Source organism: Tamandua tetradactyla, chromosome 1 (assembly GCF_023851605.1).
Source record: "Tamandua tetradactyla isolate mTamTet1 chromosome 1, mTamTet1.pri, whole genome shotgun sequence".
Taxonomy (NCBI): Eukaryota; Metazoa; Chordata; class Mammalia; order Pilosa; family Myrmecophagidae; genus Tamandua; species Tamandua tetradactyla.
Genome location: NC_135327.1, coordinates 121,554,623 through 121,575,925, shown reverse-complemented (window position 1 = coordinate 121,575,925; position 21,303 = coordinate 121,554,623). Strand labels below are relative to the sequence as shown.

Below are 21,303 nucleotides of genomic sequence, written 5' to 3'. Positions count from 1 at the left end.
CACTGGCCTCTTTTGCCTTAGTTTGGGGGATAGGATGGCAGTCTCCGGTAGTCCCCACCTGCCTCATCAGGGGGTTCAGGGAAGTGAAGGAGCAGCCCTGGATGATGGCCATTCATCAGTTCTGGATGACATCCCAAGAGAAGGTTTGGAAAAGGTAGATTAATAGAAGTTGACTAGACTCAGAACTTCACAATTCTCAGGACCCCTGGCCTTTAACCTCTAATACCTGATAATGAAGGTCCCAGCTCCTCCTCTTCCTAGTGAGGGATGGAGAGTGGGGATTGGGGCCAGTGACCTTAAGGGGAGAAGGAAGTTGGGTGTTTGGAGAGAGTTAAGATGCACATTGATAGGGGCACGACTTGGGGTGTTGCCTGAAAAGACTGCTCGAATCCTCAGCCTTGATTGAGCAGCGCCTCTAAATGGGCGAGGCGCTTTCTCCAAGACGAAAGAGAAGGTGGGAAAGGCAGGCAGATGCTTAGGCCTGGGCTGTAAGAGCAGGTCACGGAATGGGTAGAGAGGTCAAGAGGGCTTGGGGGGGAGGGGGGAGCTCACTGGAAGGTTATCTGGGTCCAGGCTCAGCGTGAAGCTGATATTAATTCAGACCAAGGAATCTGTGCAGAAGAGAAATGGAAGGGGTCGGAGGGAGGACAGGGCGGTGGCAGATTCTCCACTGCAACCTCAGAAAGGAGAGACCGCAGAGAAGAGGTCAAGCGAATCACTTCGCAGGTCCAGATGATCCCTAAAACCTCCTTTGCAAAGGCAAGTAAGGGAGTCGAAAGACTTCCCCGATGGCTTGTCTAGCTCGTGTGCTCAAAGCTTATCCCCTTGCCGAGTGCCATACCGCGCCTAACCTGACCCCTCTCCCCCAAACAGTAAGCTCTCGAACTCTGTCCCAATCCCCCACAGATGGGACCCTTCTCTCACCCTCTCCGGGAACCAGATGAGAGGGAAAGCATTACTGCTGAAAGAGTGGGTGCAGCATGCCCCAAAGCTGTTGAAAAGCTGAGCTGGGATGTGGGGCGGGGAAGAGGGGGCGGGGAGGGCGGCCTCCCGCCTGCGCCACGCTGTCGAGGTTTCTTTCCCTCCTTCCCTGCCCCCTTCGCGCCCGCCGGGTCCCCTCCACCCTGCCCGCGGCCTGTCAGGGCCCAAGGTGAGGCAGCACTGGACAGCTCCTGCTTTGATCTCCCCGCTCCTAGCCCTTCCTAAACTGCCCGGCTGCCCAGAGGTCTGCAAACTCGCCGGGGCGGCTGCCCACGTCGGTGTCTGCAAAGCCCTCCGACGTGTCCAAAAGTGTTTCCAAACTTGGAAAAGGCGGGGGGAGGACGGGTGGCTGGGAAGGGCGGAGGTATGCAGACAGCGAGTCAGAGTTTCCCCCTTGAAAGCCTCAAAAGTGTCCACGTCCTCAAAAAGAATGGAACCAATTTAAGAAGCCAGCCCCGTGGCCACGTCCCTCCCCCCTTCGCTCCCTCCTCTGCGCCCCCGCAGTCTCCTCCCAGCTGTGGCTGCCTGGGCCCCCAGCCCCAGCCCGCTCATTGGTGGAGGCGCTTTTGGAGGCACTCTCGGGCCAGAGAAACTTTTGCCGTATAAATAGGGCAGATCCGGGCTTTATTATTTTAGCACCACGGCAGCAGGAGGTTTCTGCTAAGTTGGAGGTACTGGCCGCGACTGCATGCCTGCGCCCGCCAGGTGATACCTCCGTCGGTGACCCAGGGGCTCTGCGACACAAGGAGTCTGCATGTCTAAGTGGTAGACATGCTCAGCTTTGTGGATACGCGGACTTTGTTGCTGCTTGCAGTAACTTCGTGCCTAGCAACATGCCAATGTAAGTGCCTTCAGCTTGTTTGGGGGAGACGGGAGAGAGAGGTTAGTTGGGGGGGCACCCTGGTCTGGAAGAGGAGAACCCAAACCTAAATGGTAGGTACCACTTGGAGGGAAGATTCTGGCATACGGAGAAACGCCGGAGTTGAAAGGAAAGATGGATAATACTTTTTAAATGGGAAAGCTCAACTCTCCCCAGAAGTTAGGAAACTTTTAACTCAGAGAGGGAGACTGTAACTTGAGCTGGATCCTCTGGTTAGTGAAGCTGAACGGCATCCGTAGGTCTTTTCCCTAAAGATGAGCTATTAATAGCTGATGTAGTGAAATCAAGAGCTCCACCTAACAGGCCCAGTAACCGCACGGATGCCCACTTTGTAAGCCTTGAGGCTGCTTTAGAAAGTCCTTTGATTTAGAAATACAAAGTCTACTCCCTAAGAACTTTTATCTTCTGGGCGCTAAATCTTTTCTGGAGGATAATGATGGTTGTAAGGCGCCCTCTGGAGAGAGGAAGATGAAAGCACAGGGGACCAGGCCTTAAACTAATGGAATATCCATTAAAGAGTCTACAGAGTTATCCAAAGAGATTATCTGCCTTTCTGATTGTGGCCGTTCCCAGTGGCTAGTCAGTGATTCCTGGGAAGGAAAATGGGTGCTGCTTGGCATTAATACATTCTAGAAAGTAAAAGTAGCTTCTCAACTCATAATCGGCCTGTGATTGCCCTGAAGGTTAACCTTCTTAACATTTCCCAGTGATTATCAGCCACTCTGAACAACGAGAAATAACAGCACGCGTCCAAGTGTCAAGAGGCCCATACTTTACCATTAATTTGCCCTGTGACCTTAGGCAAGTCAAACTGGACCCCTTTTAGGTTTGTCACCATTCTTCTCTGGCCAAGAGGGAATGAAGAAAATCAATCTGTCTTTTTTTTTTTTTTGTCTTGAAAATGGCTGCCTAATTCCTAGACAAAGATACTGACTTGAGGTCTGAGGAATATCTGGCCACACCCAATACCTCAAAAAATTTGCTCCACCCACATGCCACAGTGTCTACCATTACATCAGCACAGATGCATTTCGGTGTGTTTTTCTTTCTGCATCCACCTTTAGTGTCCACACTGTGATAAGGAAGAATTACATTGAACAAACTGCATTATGATGTCCTTTTTTTTTTTTTAATAAGATCCGAGATTAGAGGGAAATTGTTGGGCCAGAGACAAAAGAAGAAACAGACCTAGGAAAGTTTGGAAGTACAAGGCAACCTCACCTTCTGATCATCAGCCAACAGTGGTCTGCAATAAATGTTACCAAACACGCATTTTTCAAAATGACTCACATTTGAGGAATTAAAGGGCAAATTTCCAAAATCATAAGGATTTCCATTAATCAAGTCCAGGCATAATTATTCTTCCTACTGATGTATACAGTGAAGTCAACATATAATTTTTTTAATTTAAAAATAATTATCGGGGCGGGCCACGGTGGCTCAGCAGGCAAGAATGCTCGCCTGCCATGCTAGAGGACCTGGGTTCAATTCCAGGTACCTGCCCATGTAAAAAAAATAAAATAAAATGCACTAAGTGGGGTCGTGGCATTTAAAAAATAATAATAATAATAATAATTCTCATAAATGACCCTTAAACATCAGTGCTGGACATGGTCCACTGTCCTGAATTGGGACCATTGGCAACTGACGCTGACACTCCAAAAGACATACTTCATGGCCACCCAAATTAAAGCAATTGTTGGGAGTGATTCATCTTATTTCAAAACTGGCCACACTTGTGTACTGCATTTATCCTTAATTTTTATACTGTAGGAGAGGAATTCAATATTTAAGGACTTACACTACCTGTGGCAAAGGAGGAATATATTTACTTTAGTCTGTTTTTCCCATTACTTTTCAAGATCCTTAAGCCACAGCGTTTCCCTTTATACAGAGCAAATCCTTTCTCAGGGACAAAGGTGACATATATTGGTAAAATGACCTTGTCTAAATTAAGCTACCAATTTAAAGGGAAAATTCAGATGTCTGAATTAGCCCATTTTCATAGTTACTTAATTTGTAACTCAGATCTTTTGTAAAAGGACATTAAGAATAGTACAAACTCAGTGAAGTACTAAATAACTTTGTGTTTTATAAAAAAAAAAATGCCTGCTTTAGGTAACATACTTTCCTAAATTTTCCCTTTTTTAGTTATTTAAATATTAAAAATGACTTAAACCATAAATTATTTCCTCATCAATCTACTGGTTTTGTATTACATTCAGCAATTCATCAATGCAATTTACCAGCTTAATTACTAAGCATTAGAAATATCCTTCAGACACATTAATATTTCAGAGCATTTATAAAATAGTAAATAATTAACAATTTAATTCACATATATTTGCATATTAATATTGCAAACAAATCACCCTGCTGATATCTGCCATACTTTTGACCTATATAATTCCAAGTCAGAATAGTCTTAATAAAACATATAATTGGTCTTTTAATTAGGTAAGTCAATTTTATGAAGTAGTGCATCTATTTGTTAATTACTGCTATCAATCAATTAAGTAATGTTACAATTTTAATAAATATTTCCCACTTTTCTCTTTCCTCTACAGCTTTATATGGGGTGAGTACAATTTTTTTTTTGTTTTTTCACTTTGAATTTCTCAGCCATAACAATGCCTTCTTTGAGGAGGGAAGGAGAGACTACATTGGTTTTGAAGAACCTTTGCTCCCAAGAAAATGACAAAGAGTTATGGTGATCAAAACCTTCTCGGCTATTTTAGAAAGTACCCACCCCAATCTCCAAAGTGGGCGGGGCTATCAAATAAAACTACCCTCATAAGTATACCCAGAAATAGAGAGTAAATAATCCAGTGGAAGTTTGGGTTTTAGCATCAGCTACTACGAAGAAGACTTTACTGAGCTAGAAAATCTTTTTGCTCCCTTGGAATCATTTGCAAGCGTACTATGAACAAATTCTTAGTTCATGAATTGAACTTAAGGCATAATTAAAGATAAGTATATAGATTCAGTTCTGTATTTAACATATTCTATTTAGTTTATTGGAAAAATTAAAAATTGTACTTGGAAATTTGTTAAATTAAGGTGATAGTAAATGCGCAATATAACGTACTCTGTAGATATGTTTGTACACTTCACAAAAACAGAGGCCATTTTTTAAAAATGTGTATGTTCAATGTTCTTCATAATAATCTTGTATTTATTCTTTTCTAGGAAACTGCAAGAAAGGTAAGAGTCCAATACTTCTTGTTAAATATCTGGTGATAGTCAATTATCAGAAATGACTTATAATTTAACTAAATTTTAGGAAATATGGAAGGAAAATAATTTGTTAAAATTTTGCCCAAATTAATATTAGCTAAACCATAATAATAAGAAAATTTGGCGTTCAAGATAACAAAGTTTTACTATCTTCCAGAATCATCTCTAATTACATTTATATTACAAAATTGGTGCTTTGTATTGTAAAGTAAAAAGGACTTGTTTTTACTCTGGACTGAGAAAGGATTATATTGGTTATAGGTAGTAAATGAAAGTTTATATATAAATGTGGTGTTAAACAGATGCAATAAAATTGTCATTTTGTCCACAGTTATCATTTTATTAAAAATACTATTTATAATATTGACCTAATGAGCGGAGGCTGTAGCAACCTCCAGTCTTCAAGTTTTAAAAAGTTGCATATAATTATAAGAAATATACTTTTATCTGTTGTACTATTTTTATAGATGCTATCTAATGATTCTGTGGTTAGAACAGTCCAGGCAACTATTTCTTATCAAGAATGGTTTTGTTGTACTCTGGAAATTGCTCAAGCATGTACTGTCTGTATCTTCCTGTAGGGCCCAACTGGAGATAGAGGACCACGCGGAGAAAGGGTGTGTAATTTTTGAACTATTAAAGGGCTTTGGCCTATAATTGAATAAGCCAAATTAGAAACCATGGGAGAATGACGATTTTTGCTCTGCTTCCTAGTGTTTGTTTTTTAATTTCTTCTTTTTTGGAAACATAATTATCTAGATAATTTCACCACATTCTAAGCAGATATTGCCCTACCCAGAAGGCAAATGAACATTATTATATGCAATCAATATTCTTATTAGGACAAGATTATCCTTTAAAAAAGAAAAACTATTACACATATATATATATTTTTTGCATGGCCTACCTTTTTTGTTGTTGTTGACCTGTCCAACACCCAACACCTGCGCATACATAATGGAAATGTATTTACTTACGCTTACGTAGTTCTTCTATTAACATACTTTGTTTGCTTTTGAAGTGAGATCTCTTATATAGCTTAGAAATAATAATGAAATAATCATCAACATGCTTCTCTGCTTAAATTCATACATATACAAATCAGGCTCATGTTTTATTTCTGATATTCTTAGATCTCCTTCTATTCTTATTTGACATTCAAAAGCACCTGGTTTTGCATTGTATAACATTCTTGCCTATATAAATACCTTTTTTATACGATTTGAGAAGTGCAGAATTACATGTATTCCACTCAAATAATTGATTAGAGGCAGAATTATGTCCGTGAATTATTTTAAAAACATAAATATATTAATTGTAGGAAGTCTGCAGGATTTTCTGCCTGTGATAGGAATAACTTTATTAATTATCTTGCCATTCACACATAACATAGCAAAACAATTGCCTGGGCTCATCATCCTCAGGAAGTGGCAGTCAATATATCACTGTGCACTGCTAAACATAAGGAGTTCATAAAATTATGTTTTAACTGTAATTTAGATTTTCATGTGAACATTGGGGCTCCATCATGAGTTAATATTCAATAGCTAAGATATTGCTCCAGGAAAACACTCTATGCTTCATCTTCCTACATTGGTTGCTAAACCTCTTTCTAAAATAGACCATGTCTTAAGTGAATTTGATCCATGACAAACAGGCTATTGTGAATTTCCAGCCTATTTGCCATAGTGAGAGGTCCAGTGAACAAATGATCTTACCACATGTGTTCCTAGGCCACCTTTTCCATATGCAGGTTTCTATAGGACCTGAATAGCCCTGACTTGATTCACTTTTTACAGGGTCCCCAAGGCCCACCAGGCAGAGATGGCGAAGATGGTCCCGAAGGCCCCCCCGGTCCTCCTGGCCCCCCTGGTCCCCCTGGTCTCGGTGGGGTACGTTGTCTTAGCATCATTGACTATTTCATCTCCTAGCTAACTTTCATTTCTTATACCTCCACTGGAAGAAGGATCCTTCTGGAATTTATTTTTAATAGTTAAGGGAAAATCTGCTCTTTGGAGATTAGTATATTTAATTTCATTTCTTTGGTTTCTTCATTCAAGGTTCTAGTTTGCCGGTTCTCTTTGTGAGCCCTTGTTAATTCAAAGGTCTGGTCTTTGTGTTCACTGAAGGTAGCTGCACTCCTCACAACCATTATTTAATTTGGGGATTTAATATCTTTTATCAGTAGGGCACAAATAAGAGGTGCTGCATTATTAAAGAGTTTGATTAGACTTGAGTTGCATAAGTGAAGTCCCTGATCTTAAGCAATTTCACAAACATCCTCTTCTTTTTATTCTCCTTGGCTTGACGTCTGCTGAACCAACATTCAAAGCAGTTTTAGGTTTAATTTGCTAGAAACTAATTTGAGAAAGGTGCATTTCCCTTCTTCATTAATATCTTCTTTTAGCTTTATGTCTTTAACAATGGTATGAGTGCCAAATGGCCTTGCTGCAGGAAGGAAAACATATTTGCTTAATTGGTTAGTACTATGAATCAGAGGCCTGATTCTAATATCCAACTGTATGCAATAAAATAAGACCTTTCTCCCCCAAAGATCTTATTATGATTGCTTATCTACTCAGTGCATTAAAAAGCACCTTCTTTAATAGTTCTACCACTGTAAGAGAGATCTTTACCAGTAAAGTTATTACTGGAGACTATTTTTTTTAAGTTTAATCTTCAAGGGGTATTTTAATTTAATTTTCCTCTGAACTTGAAAAGTCTTTCTATTCTTCTTGAAACTCCAGCAAGAAAAGGGTCTCCTAGCCATCTGGTGTAGTTTTGGGGGAGAGGGGCAACAGGTAGAAATATAAAGGTGTTCTCTTGATCACTGCTTAATTTATAAGGGGTTTGCAGCAACGTTTAAAGTTTAGAAAGTTTTCCTTCCTGAGGGTAGAGATAGGTGGGGGTTGGGCAGAGGGAGAGTATTAATAAGATTAAGACAAGGTAGTGTAGGGAAACTCCCCACTTCAAACTCAGCGTGGACTACATTTTAAACTGTATTTCTCTGGACTTTTTAGGAATTTAGCTCAGTATAGAACTCTAAAGTAACAATTATGAACCCTTATATCAAAAACACCGCTCCCCTTTAAACAACAACAAAAATCTGTACAAGTAGATTGAAAAAAAAAATGACATTACCGTTAAGTATAACTTTTGCTTTGTTTTTTCCTGTAGAATTTTGCTGCTCAGTATGATGGAAAAGGAGTAGGACTTGGCCCTGGACCAATGGTATGATTATTTCTTTTTCTTATCATAAGCAAAAAATATATTAAATAGAAAATTCATTTTTTGTTAATTTTTACAATGCTACTATTTTAGCTCCATAAGAAAACTTAATGCTGAGATCAGGTAAAAGCAAGAACTCTTTTTGTATTAAAAAACTATCAAAACATACCTGTCCTAGGAGGCTCAATTTTCTTTATAAACGTGCCTCATTAGCATAGGTCAGATGCTTATCAAGAAATAACTTTTCGATATAGTAGCTATAACTTAGGCAAATCAGTATAGTTCAGAACAGTGATCACGCTAATTATTTTGCATCCTTCAATATTCTTAAGATTTTAAACAACTCTTAGAGCCACAGAACTATTAAAGTCTATGAACTTATTGGAAATGATCAATAAGTTCTAGACGAGCTGATTCATTTTATAACTGGAGTTTAAACCTTTTTCCCAAGTTCATGCAGGTGGTTAGTGACAACTAGGGCTAAGCACCAGGCAAGATATCTGAATATTTCATGATGACTCATATATCTAGTCCTTGACTGAAATATTAATTTATTCAACAAATATTTATCAGGTGCCCTCCACGGCTCCCAGACTATATTATGCATTAGGGATATAGCAGTATATATGACAGATTCTGACCTTCCCTCAGGAGGAAATGTTTCTTTTTATCTATTTTCATTAAAATTCCTTTTTTTTAGTCTATTAATACTAAATCATTATAGGGGAAAAAAACAAGTAAAATTCAGCATTTAGGTCATTCAGCACAAGTATTCGGGAGCACATTCTGTAATTTGAGTAACACTTAGAAAAGTTTCCAGCACGATTATGACAGTGATGGCCTATCTTTTGCAAGTCAATATTCTAGCAAACATTACTGAGGTGTGTTAGGAAAAAAAACCTGACATGAGCATGCAAAATGTATGCCAGTATATGAAACAGAGGGAAAAAATGCTGGAGGCAAAAAACAGATTGATTAAAAATCTACAGAGTTACACACACATGCACGCATGCATACACGCATACATATAGTGATTTTAATGAATTCCTTCCAAACAAAGGTATTTATCTATCCAAAGTGAACATAACCTTTAAAACCTAAAATTTGCCTGGACAATGCATCCAGTATTCTGTTTTTCAGAAGAAGGTGTTTTGCTGGGGCTAATGGTTTGTAATAAGCTAATACACTACAAGGGTGAGGTAATAATTTCTGTAAATTAAAACACTTGAGAAGCAAAGTACCTTTAATTGATGATTTTCAGTGTCTTAGTTTTTTTCCTGGTAATTTAAAGCTTCACATCTGAAATGAAGTAGAGATTTTCTTTTTTGCTTTGTTTCTGTTGGATGTTTTGAAATTAGCCATTTTAACTAATGCTGGACATTAGTCGTTTTTAAAGCAGTACCTATATTTCAAGCACTAGTAAATGTCACTTTAAAAAAAATACCTATGTAAGTTGAGAAAATTAATATGGATTTTAGATTCCCCTGATTTTGGGACATTTCTCTGTGGGACACAAAGCAGAGTATTTTACTTTTAAATATCGGTGAAATATAATTTAAGCTTGTGCATCCACACACAAGTGCAGAAATATGTAATTAACAAACATGTGTTTCATAAACAGGGAAGATAGACAGCCATCAAATATTAAAAGAATTTTCCATGTTGAAAAATCAATAACTTTAAATCCCTAAAGGATCCTTTTCTGAATTAATGAGTAATCATCATCATTCTCACAGCCGCCACAAAATAAACTACCTTGATGTAAATGAAACTGATGCAAATACATGGAAAAATGAATAAATATCATTAAAAATTCATGGGGCCAAAAGAAAATTAGTTTTAATATATGCATTAATTGATTGAAAAGTGACAGTTTCTTTTAATGTTGAGGCAATTTCTAAAACCAAATAAATCTTACCATTAAGATGATGTTCTTTTCAAATGAAATCCCTATCATTTAAATATAGGCATTAAAATAGGGGGGCAGGCCTGACTGCAGAGTCCCCAAGACCTTTGTGTCATGAGCAAATTACTCAAGACTTGTGCCTGAAACATTTTCAGCATTATGAGGAACAGACAGATCCCACAGATGAGCTTATCAGGCATTGGTTACTGACAAGGGAGTCAAGAATGTGTATTTAGCTTACAAACTAATAACATTGTTTTATTTTGCTTGCATGCTAGGGAATGAAGAACAAAGCAGAAAAGAACCCACTGTCATTTGAGCCATATTTTCAACAATAACGTTATATAATAACTCATCCAGTATGCTGTTTCAATAATATTTTATTTTCTCTTCATCCCTCATTACATCCACTTTTCTTTGACATTTTCATCAGTCAGCAACAGCCCTTGTAGGAGTTAAAAGTTATAACAAGTCTTCCTCTGATCATTAAGAAGGACTTTTGATCTTTTTCAACTTATGTTCCTTGTGGCAATAAAAATATAAATTTCTTAACAAAGTATGACATGGGAAAATGACACACGACCAAGGAGATCCAAATAGAAATGTTGCATCCAGCTCGGCATAGGGCAGTTGTGTATTCTGCAGTTTGTCAAAGACCAGTTCCCTGCATTGCATTAGAACAATCTCCGTCTGCCCAATTGTGCACAACTTAAGAAACCTGTGACCACCCTCCCCAGTCCTCATTGAGCATTTTACCGATTGAGGTGAGGAGAAAAGGAGAAGCAAAGGGAAAGAAATATTGAAGGAAACTTGGGTCCTTGAATACTTTCTAGAGAGGGACAAAAATGCTGAAATGAAACCAGAACAGGTCTGTTCAACTGTCCATCACAAAGTATCTGTGGTACCTCTAAGCAAGTCCTACCCGACCCTAAAAAAAAAAGCCAGGACAGTTTATCGGTGCTAACCACATCTGTCCTCTTTACAGGGCTTAATGGGACCCAGAGGCCCTCCAGGTGCAAGTGGAGCTCCTGTAAGTACCGGAAACTTAGAATCTCTCCCGTGTAAAAGGACAGATTTCAGTTCGGTCTTGGCGTATGATATCTTTTTTTTTTTTTTTAACTCTCAGGGCCCTCAAGGTTTCCAGGGACCTGCTGGTGAGCCTGGTGAACCTGGTCAAACTGTGAGTACATTTTTTTCCCCTTATGTTAATTTTTTTTCAGGAAGTTAATGAATATAGCCTTAAAAAATGATGGTTCTTCCATTTTCTTAGGGACCCGCTGGTTCTCGTGGTCCAGCTGGCCCTCCTGGCAAGGCTGGTGAGGATGTAAGTACTCACACTTTCATAGTGCCTTCTAAGTGCCTCTGCTTCAATGAGGATTTCCAGAATCAAATTAAGTATCCTGCCAAAAGTTGAATATGCCTGACTTAATTCTCCCCATATGGAAAACAGCGCTTTAATGAAAAATTAATTCACTTGATTATATTTAAGGAAATGCAGTTGTTAATTAAATATATATTTGGATGCACATTTTTAAGTGCTGCCTCATCCTCCTATTGTAAAGCCCAAGTGTCTACACTTTCATCTGGCAGTTTATCAAGAAAATGTTTGCCCCTGATCTGTTCGTATTTTAGGGTCACCCTGGAAAACCTGGACGACCTGGTGAGAGAGGAGTCGTGGGCCCACAGGTGAGACTTTTTTGCACTACCTGAATGGGTCTGACAAATAAGGGAACTGGAAAAGGATGTACACAATTTTTATTAATGAAAATAGCATGATGCTAATGTCACCAAGCTTACTATAAGCAACTAAATTGTGTTTCTCTAAATACCCCATATCGGCTACTCCTGTTAGAACTTAGTCTGCTGCTCTGGGCTTCAAAATATACTAGTCTTGGGTGGTATGACAGTGGCTCAGTGGCAGAGTTCTCACCTGCCATGCCAGAGACCTGGGTTCGATTCCCAGTGCCTGCCTATGCAAAAAAAAAAATACATACATATATTTGTCTTGAACTTTGATGAGAAGAAAGACTTTTGGAGGGAAGAAATCATTGTCTTTTTCTTTATAACAAAAATGTTGTTCACCTTTTGTGTTTCTTTCTAAGGGTGCTCGTGGTTTCCCCGGAACCCCTGGACTCCCTGGCTTCAAGGGCATTAGGGTGAGCACATTCTTTACCCAAAAACTCATTGTTGGTGTTTTATTTTCGGGGTGGGGGGGAACTCAACTATATTTAAACTCCTGGGTAACACCTACTTGGTTTCAAGTTCCTGGGTTTGCTGTAGTGGAGAGAGAGTTAAAGGATAAGATTGCTTGGAAGTAATGTGGGATGGAGTTTCTTCATTCTGCTCATAGCTACTTAGAAACTGGGATCCCCACATTGAAAACTGTTTAGAACATGAGCAGATATTTAGAACCATCTAAAACCCATAAAGTTTTAAAAGATGGAAGGGGTGGGAGAGAGCATTTAATCCTATATCCTTAGTGCAGGGGGCTTAAGTGAATTCCCTGGGGCAATCGAGCTGGTTGGTTTGGAGCTGGATGTTGGGATATCATTCCACCATGACAATCGCCAGATTTATCGCAGGAGAGATTCGATACAAAAAATATAAGGTACTTGATTTGATCAAGCACCGGAAAGGAGCGTCATTTTAATAATAAGGATTCCTCTTTCAGGGACACAACGGACTGGATGGATTGAAGGGACAGGCTGGGGCTCCAGGTGTGAAGGTAAATACTAAATTAGTTTGAAACACCCCCTCCAGCATACCAAAAACTACACTCTTACTGAGGACTATCCATATTCTAAAAAGTAGCTTATTTCCTCATCAATTTTTCAAAATCCCTCCATGGTAAGGATTATCAGATTCTGTGACAAAAAAAAATTAATACTGTATGTTTAATTCAACATCTGTTATACAATTGAGATAAAAATAATGCCATTGGGGTGATGAAAAAGTCTGGGTAGTCGGTGAGGTGATCATTGAAACATTGTGAATGTAATTAATGACCTGGAATTGTTCAGTTAAAAATCGCTAAAATGACAAAAATTATATATATACGTTACCACAATATTTTTAAATGCTTAAAAGGTAATAATACATTAGTTTCTTCCTCCATTTACCTCCCTCCTCCTGTAACTTCAATAGATCCCTGCAGCCAAAATAAAAGTAAATAAATATATAATCAGAAATTAGAATACTAGATGTTATTTTAAACTATAACTTCTTTACCATGCATTAATTAGACAGGTACATTCATGTCACAATACTCTTTTCCACCTCTTTCCTGTGATTTATCGGTGCACATTCAAAAAATTTTTAATTAGGTAATTAAAGCCTCAGAAGTGTGTTATCTCTTGGCTAGGCTCTTCTCTGACAGCGTTTTCAACTATAAAATGTTCTCTTTCCTATTAAGGAGATAATGTGATATTAAAGTGAATACCAACGTAATTACAAATGAATGAGTAACGAATACTAGCGGGACCAGAAATGAACATGAATATGGAGAATCTGTTCTAACTTTCCAGCTGCCACACAGATGGATAAGGTCAAACGCATTCTCCCAAGAGCCTAATACACTAGCTCAGACTTCTAATCACGGCATCATAAAATGTTAGAGCTGCAATGAGACTTGGAGACTCTATCGTTTTGAGGATGAGGGAAACTGAGGCTTAGAGCTGGTGACTCCCTTGAAATCACACATCTAGCAGTTAGAAAGACATAGGCTAGAATTCCTGACTTCCACTCTAGTACTCCTTCCCAAAGAGTACACTTTCTATAGAGTCCTAGAAATGAAAGGCGTTTAAATGGTCTCTCAAATCATGTTTCTTCTGTATCTAAGTCAGATCATCTTGAAAGAAAGTTATCTTTCTTGTACCATAGATTAAGTTCACCCCCTACCACCATGGCCATGTTTTTATTTCTTCAGAACAGTATAGATTGGAAGTAAATATGAGAGCTCTAAAAACTATTATGAAGCTTCAAATTTTCATGCCTATTTTATAAAAGTAAAAATATAGGATGTTCAAAATAACTTTAAAGGGGGAAATTTGGTTATACTGAGCACAAATTTATCCTTTGCCCTCTGTTTTTATGAAATCATTTCCAATATATAAGCCTAGTCTAAATGCTATTCAAAATCTAAGGGGAAATCGGGGAAGGGGGAAAGTAATACTCAAGTTCATCTCCCTAGTGCCTTAAATAGTATCATCAAAATAAAAATCCACATTTAACTGATTTGTTTTTAATTTATATATTATTTATATAGCATACCTGAGAAACAGTCTCCATGAGTGTAAGAGATGTTATACAATATATACATAGTTCAAATTGTGATGCTAGGGCAAAAATGACACACTCAGAAAAAAGTCAATAAATATAATGAACAAAAACTCAATCCTTTCCCATGTAGGGTGAACCTGGTGCCCCTGGTGAGAATGGAACTCCAGGTCAAACAGTAAGTATTGATTACTGAAAAACTAACTGTACACACTTTTTGCTAGCTGGACCTTCTTTAGTGTTTTTGCTAATTACTATTTCCCTCAGCATTGTGTTCTTTGATATTTTTCTAATAGCCTTCCGCATACTTAATTGAAATCCATTACCTTTTGGTTGAAATTAGAACAAGACCTATTTATTTCTCATGGATTCTAGCTCATGTTGGAAATTGGACAAAGCAAATGATTCCTGTGACTTTTTCAAAGTTTGCATTCTGGATTTTATTGAAAATGTTTCTGCTTCTAGGGAGCCCGTGGGCTTCCTGGTGAGAGAGGACGTGTCGGTGCCCCTGGTCCAGCTGTAAGTGCTTCCATTTTTTTTTTTTCAGTTTTATCCTTTTAAAAATATTCTAATAACTGCCATCTAACTTTCCACTTTGCTCTCCCTCTTTATTTTCTACCTAGGGTGCCCGTGGAAGTGACGGAAGTGTGGGTCCTGTGGGCCCTGCTGTAAGTTTGGGCACTGGGAAATTTGGAAGGGGTGGGAGAGTGTGGGGCGGAAGCTATCCTCTTTATTAACTTCCTACAAAACACATGACTGCAGACACTTCATCGAATGTTCTGTGAGGTCTATGAATGATCCCATTTATAAGTACTGTCCTCAGGGCTTTTGATTGATATACAAAGTAAGATCTGCTCTATTTTAGGTAATTGAATGTCTTCCCGTTGACCTCTCTTCCTAATGACAACGGACTACCTGTCAGTTTTCTCTCAAAAGACTCTGATCCCCTCTTGTTGTGTGTTGGATATTTACTGGGAGGAAATTTCTTATAACCTTCTGCTTTGATTTCAGGGTCCCATTGGTTCTGCTGGCCCCCCAGGCTTCCCAGGCGCCCCTGGTCCCAAGGTAAAAATACTGGTGATATCTTCACCATGCTTGGCAAACATTGGATTATGATGTGAAAGATAGCAGCCGTATTATGGAGAGAGAGTCACAGGCGGGTTACCTTAATTAGGCCCCTCCTTAAAAGCAGATTCACAATGACCAGCATCTCACTCCAAGCCTGAAGTAGACCATCTCTGTACTTGAGCACTATGAGAATAGATATCAGTGGGACATGAAAATGGATTTCATGGATCCTTCCAGGATAGACTGCCAGACTAGTCAGGTGGAAGAGGCTGCCTGAGACCCAGAGCCTCTCCCTTTCTCATTTTTGCCACAATCATAGGCAAGACAAAAGGCAGCAATCATACTGAAGATGGCAGAACCAGGCTAGGAAAATAAGAAACCAAACCCAGGTTTAGTGGTACTAAACTGGATAAGGAAAATCATTCCAGTCCTAAAGAAAGGTCCTAAGATCTTGGTGTCCTAAAAACAGATCTGCTGCTTCATTATTTGCTGGCTAACTCGATAGTGTCATTTCCTCTTTTAGGGTGAACTTGGACCTGTTGGTAACACTGGTCCTTCTGGCCCTGCTGGTCCCCGTGGTGAACAGGGTCTTCCTGGAATTTCTGGCCCCGTGGGACCTCCTGTAAGTAGTCCTTAAATACTTAACCTCAAAAATCTTCAAGGGGAAGAAAGAAAAAAAAAGGAAAAGAAGAGAAGAAAGAATGAATGAACGTGGGGTCAGAGAAGAAGAAAGATATTTCTATCAACTGATACCCTTCCTCTCCTCCTTTCCCTCTTAGGGTAACCCTGGAGCCAATGGCCTTACTGGTGCTAAGGGTGCTGCTGTGAGTATCCGGGGGTGGCCAAGGGGTGCTGCTGAGGTGTTAAAGACAATTAGCTGCATGCTGCCTTGACAGCCTCTCACCTCATGAAGGACCAGGCTTCATTCTCCCCCACAGGGCCTGCCTGGTGTTGCTGGGGCCCCCGGCCTCCCTGGACCCCGCGGTATTCCTGGTCCTGTTGGTGCTTCCGGTGCTACTGGTGCCAGAGGACTCGTGGTAAGTGACCGAGGTGGTGCCTTTCAGTGTCCTGGAATACCAGCTCTGCCACCATTTCATCCCACGTAGGCCTCCTCTTGTAATTTGATAAGTCATTGTGTCCTTCCATCACATTTTCATCTTCTTATATCAGTGTATGGATTTGTACGTACACTCCCTCCCTCTCACATTCACGACACACTCAGAGCATCACCCAAAGGGACATGGGGCAAAGAATCCAATATGGGTCTTGTCCCTTCAGCCAACACCATTCCCCAGGAGGCCGGATAAGAACTGGGCACATTTCTTGGAGAACCTGAGTTCCTTCTTACTTTGATTTATAATCTCCAAGAGATTTGTCTGCCAGTGTTTTGATGAATGTTCATCATTTGATGACTGTTTTTTTTGGATCCTAGGGTGAACCTGGCCCAGCTGGTTCCAAAGGAGAGAGTGGTAGCAAGGGTGAGCCTGTAAGTAATTCTGTGATCACGATTTTACGGAGTTGTTATTTTTCAGTCCAGTTTCTTTAGTTAGATATGATATAAAAATGATTTTTTTCCTACTTCCTCCTCTTTTATTTTTATTTTTATTTATTAAACAGGGTTCTGCTGGGCCCCAAGGTCCTCCTGGCCCCAGTGGTGAAGAAGGAAAGAGAGGCCCCAATGGGGAACCTGGATCCAGCGGCCCCACAGGCCCTCCCGGGCTGAGAGTAAGTTCTCAATGCTCCCCACCTCCAGGCTCACCAGTGGCGTGGGATGGAACCCCTTCTTTGAGTTTTGGTCAAAATCACCATTGTAGACTATGGAAGCACCTGTTTCCCATTTGCTTTATTAAGTCAATAACTCCCCACTTGCTGTGTTATAAAATGGGTCTGGAAATGTGTTACCCGATGTCTGCAGAATTCTCATGCACACATTCCTTTGGGGTTTGGGTAACATTTTTTGGCAAGTTTGTGTTCATATCTGCATTCCTTACATGCCTGCCAATGTTTAAAAAACAAAAACCTCTGCTGTAGCTGATTCAAAGCTTTTCCTGACTCCTCATGTACTTTCCTTCAGGGCGGTCCTGGTTCTCGCGGGCTCCCTGGAGCTGACGGCAGAGCTGGCGTCATGGTAAGTTGCCTGACACTCGGTCCTTGGGAAGGAAATCAGTGCCTCTGGGGGTGGATGTGTCATCACTCTTAGTGCCCTCTTCCTCCCTCCCTTATTTTTAAAAATAGGGCCCTGCTGGTGCTCGTGGTGCAAGTGGCCCTGCTGGTGTCCGAGGCCCCAGTGGAGATTCTGGTCGTCCCGGGGAGCCTGGTCTCATGGGACCCAGAGTAAGTACCGAAATGATTCTGAGCAAGTAACACCTGGCCCTGTTTCTTTTTAAAAAAGACCTGGTTAATATTTAAAAATAACAATAAAAAACATCAAAAGTAAATTTGGTAATAAATTTACTGATGGCTGCCTTTTTACATTTTGGGTTATTTCATGAATTTCTTGTTTATTGCAAATAATTCAATGGCTATGAGATTTTCAGGAGAATAGATCTATTTCATTATGTCCAAATTAGGTTGGTTCCCCTAACAGCGTGAATCTTTTGTCTGAATTTGTGAGCTTTATATAAGGTGCTCATGAAATGTATTAGGGCTATACATTATTAGTCTGCTGTACTCAGAAGTGAATCATTTTCTAGCAATCAAAAAGTACTATAATGTATTCACCATCACACTAGCTGTGGAGAAATGACCTTTAGATCCGTAGACACTCAATCCATAGCAATAGAGTAATTTTTTGCCTCTATTATCTTATGGGTGAATATCAACTGTAATTGTACCACCAGCAAGCAATAGGGGCAGCAAAATATAGCAATAAAAGTCCACTTTGAAAATTGTTTACTAAAAATTTTAGTTTCTCTATTATGAGCTAAGTAGAGTAATACATTTGGCCCAGATAGTATGTTGTTTAACAGTTTCTTGAGATATTGGTAAACTCATCAGTTGCACTAAATTCAATAAAAGGAAACGCACAAACAAGAGAAAGAAGAAAGACTTCACAGCTCTTTTCACACCTTCCAACTAGTGGCTAATTTTCTTGATGATTTTCCCTAGGCAACAAACAAAATGGGGGTGGGTGGGAGATTGTGACATTTCAATTAATTTCAGCCTCAAGTATCTGCGTAAAGTGCCAACATAAAAGCATCCTCGTTTATTTTATAGGGCCTTCCCGGATCTCCTGGAAATATTGGCCCAGCTGGTAAAGAAGGTCCTGTGGTAAGTATCCCTCATTTTCCATTATATTCTCAAGGACACTTATTGGACCTTTATCAAGTTGGTTTTGTGGCTTATTTACACATGAGTACATTGAAAATAAATAACAGCCCCATACATCATCTGGGGAATGCAAAATAATAGATTGCAATTATGTAGTCCAAATGCACACAGGGCTGAAAGGAATAAAGGGAAAAGAAAAACATGGTAGGGAAAATTGAAGCTGGTGACAAGTGTATGGTAAGAGGGGGGAGAGGGAAATTGCATACTTATGAGACTGAATTGGTTCTCTGTGTACCAACATCCTGTTTAGAACTGCAAAATGGATTTACCATGTATTACCACTTTATACAAGAATCTCCATGCATTCGGAAAACTGCTCTCTTTCATCGCATGGCAGCATTATAATCCTAAGATTGTGCGAACATGTTGATGCCGAGTAAACTTTATATTAACTCTGGTTTCAGGGCCTCCCTGGTATTGATGGCAGGCCTGGCCCCATTGGCCCAGCTGGCGCAAGAGGAGAGCCTGGCAACATCGGATTCCCCGGACCCAAAGGACCCACTGTAAGAAACACCACACCCTCCCCAGCCTCAGCACTTTGCTGCCTCACTTCACCAAAACTCTATATTTCTCTCCTGTCTCATTCCGGTCTACCTTGAGATGACTTTCTTTCAGTACAAGACATTAGCAGGCCCCTTTCTGTTAGAAGTGTACCTCCAGTGTATAATATCTACCTGCTGAATATCCCCCCTCCTGAGTTAGACGCCGCTGTAGCTCTCCTTGTTCTCTCTATCCACCTCATGCAATAATGGATTGTGCCTTAGGTTCCAGAGTTCAAGGACTAGGTATCTCAAGGAAAACACAAAAGCAAGCGAGAAATTCACATTTCAAAATTCATGGTTAATTAGACATGAAATGTGGGAGGTTATTATTCTTTTTGTAATTTTTGTTATAGGGTGATCCTGGCAAACCTGGAGAGAAAGGTCATGCCGGTCTTGCTGGTAACCGGGTAAGTTCTAACTTCTGTACAGATCTAGTCACATAGCATTTACCTAAAAACATACAGACTTGGAATCCACCTGACACCATTCTGCCACTTTTTTTCCAAGACAGCATCCCTAAGGGTCTTTTTACCATCATGAGATGTCTTTTGTTACAAACTACATTTATAAGGCAGTCAATTCTAATAAGTCAGAATGTATAAGTCAAAAATATTTATGGAAGTGCTTGGTTTTTATTTTATTTTATTCATCCTGTGGTTAAAAGGATGTGAATATACTAGTAGCATCCTCTGACTTGTATGAATTGCCCTCCATCCATGGATTTCCCTTGACCCATCTCAAACGTTAGTGGGCAATCTTTGAGCCTTGGCAGAGAACCCCCAATAAATTAAATTCATGCTAAAATGACAAGCTTGTTTTTAGGAAGTAATGCATGAGGCTTTGAGGCACCTTCAACTGCCTGGCTCCTGGATAACCCTGAGCCTTTCTGTTAAACATTTTTAGGGTGCTCCAGGTCCTGATGGAAACAATGGAGCTCAGGGACCTCCTGGACCGCAAGTGAGTATTTCTTCCACCCTGGTTCTCTTCTGCGTCAGGATGCATCAGTTTTCTCAAAATGACCATTTCTGTTTTCCAGTCTAAAAGTTGTATAGCTATGCAGCAATGGAGGCACACATCTGTACTTATGCTTTCTTTCCTATCTCTTTCAGGGTGTCCAAGGTGGGAAGGGTGAACAGGGTCCTGCTGGTCCTCCAGGCTTCCAGGTAAATCAACTCAGACATGCAAAATACTGCCTTTGGTCAGCTGTGAGTCAGAGTACCGGCCCCCCCTACCACACAGCATATGCTCTCAGAACCGAAACAATTATTTTGCTTTTTTTCAAAGCAATGCTTTGAGTAACACTTTATTTATGCAGACTAGTGATCATGTTGCTACTAGGTAATTCCCACCAAAACCCAATTATTAGCAAATCCCCTGAATATAGCCATAAGATTGAGATTTGTTATATCTTTTCATCTAGGGTCTGCCTGGCCCTGCAGGTACAACTGGCGAAGTAGGCAAACCAGGAGAAAGAGTGAGTAAAACAGATGATAGGAAATTCACCTAAACTTAAGAATTTCCCCTGTTAAATACCTTACTGAAGTATGATTATGGTATGTTAAAGAGAATTTCATGTTTCATGTTAGTAATAGTGTTCTCCATATGTTAGTGCTAATGGAGAAAATGATCCAAGTTACTCATTTTACTTTTATTTTAAGGATTGAATGAAACATACCATATTATGAAAGTAAAACCTAGCAATGACTTCTTTTAATAGACTGACTTGTATTGTTCCTGATAAGGTGAAAACACAAGTTATTTCCTTCCCTATAGTGAAAAGGTAAATGTGTCAAACTATATTTACTGGGAAACTAGAGCCTGAAAAATTGCTTTTAATGTTTTTCTTGGCATTCAGA

The 21,303-nt window shown here is 39.7% G+C and overlaps 1 protein-coding gene across 1 annotated transcript in view; it reads left to right on the top strand.

The window, feature by feature from the left end:
* The first annotated feature begins 1,492 nt into the window (after window positions 1-1,492).
* The window catches only part of COL1A2 (collagen type I alpha 2 chain), a 35,526-nt gene continuing 15,715 nt past the window's right edge, over window positions 1,493-21,303 (top strand). Inside the window, exons 1-28 of the mRNA XM_077123670.1 lie at window positions 1,493-1,839; window positions 5,051-5,065; window positions 5,680-5,715; window positions 6,898-6,990; window positions 8,276-8,329; window positions 11,218-11,262; window positions 11,359-11,412; window positions 11,503-11,556; window positions 11,865-11,918; window positions 12,335-12,388; window positions 12,904-12,957; window positions 14,641-14,685; window positions 14,973-15,026; window positions 15,131-15,175; window positions 15,519-15,572; window positions 16,099-16,197; window positions 16,355-16,399; window positions 16,514-16,612; window positions 17,008-17,061; window positions 17,193-17,300; window positions 17,650-17,703; window positions 17,811-17,909; window positions 18,792-18,845; window positions 19,310-19,408; window positions 19,801-19,854; window positions 20,351-20,404; window positions 20,557-20,610; window positions 20,868-20,921. Coding sequence (XP_076979785.1) covers window positions 1,753-1,839; window positions 5,051-5,065; window positions 5,680-5,715; window positions 6,898-6,990; window positions 8,276-8,329; window positions 11,218-11,262; window positions 11,359-11,412; window positions 11,503-11,556; window positions 11,865-11,918; window positions 12,335-12,388; window positions 12,904-12,957; window positions 14,641-14,685; window positions 14,973-15,026; window positions 15,131-15,175; window positions 15,519-15,572; window positions 16,099-16,197; window positions 16,355-16,399; window positions 16,514-16,612; window positions 17,008-17,061; window positions 17,193-17,300; window positions 17,650-17,703; window positions 17,811-17,909; window positions 18,792-18,845; window positions 19,310-19,408; window positions 19,801-19,854; window positions 20,351-20,404; window positions 20,557-20,610; window positions 20,868-20,921 — 1,725 coding nt within the window. The 5' untranslated portion in view covers window positions 1,493-1,752. The remainder of the gene's footprint in view (window positions 1,840-5,050; window positions 5,066-5,679; window positions 5,716-6,897; window positions 6,991-8,275; window positions 8,330-11,217; window positions 11,263-11,358; window positions 11,413-11,502; window positions 11,557-11,864; window positions 11,919-12,334; window positions 12,389-12,903; window positions 12,958-14,640; window positions 14,686-14,972; window positions 15,027-15,130; window positions 15,176-15,518; window positions 15,573-16,098; window positions 16,198-16,354; window positions 16,400-16,513; window positions 16,613-17,007; window positions 17,062-17,192; window positions 17,301-17,649; window positions 17,704-17,810; window positions 17,910-18,791; window positions 18,846-19,309; window positions 19,409-19,800; window positions 19,855-20,350; window positions 20,405-20,556; window positions 20,611-20,867; window positions 20,922-21,303) is intronic.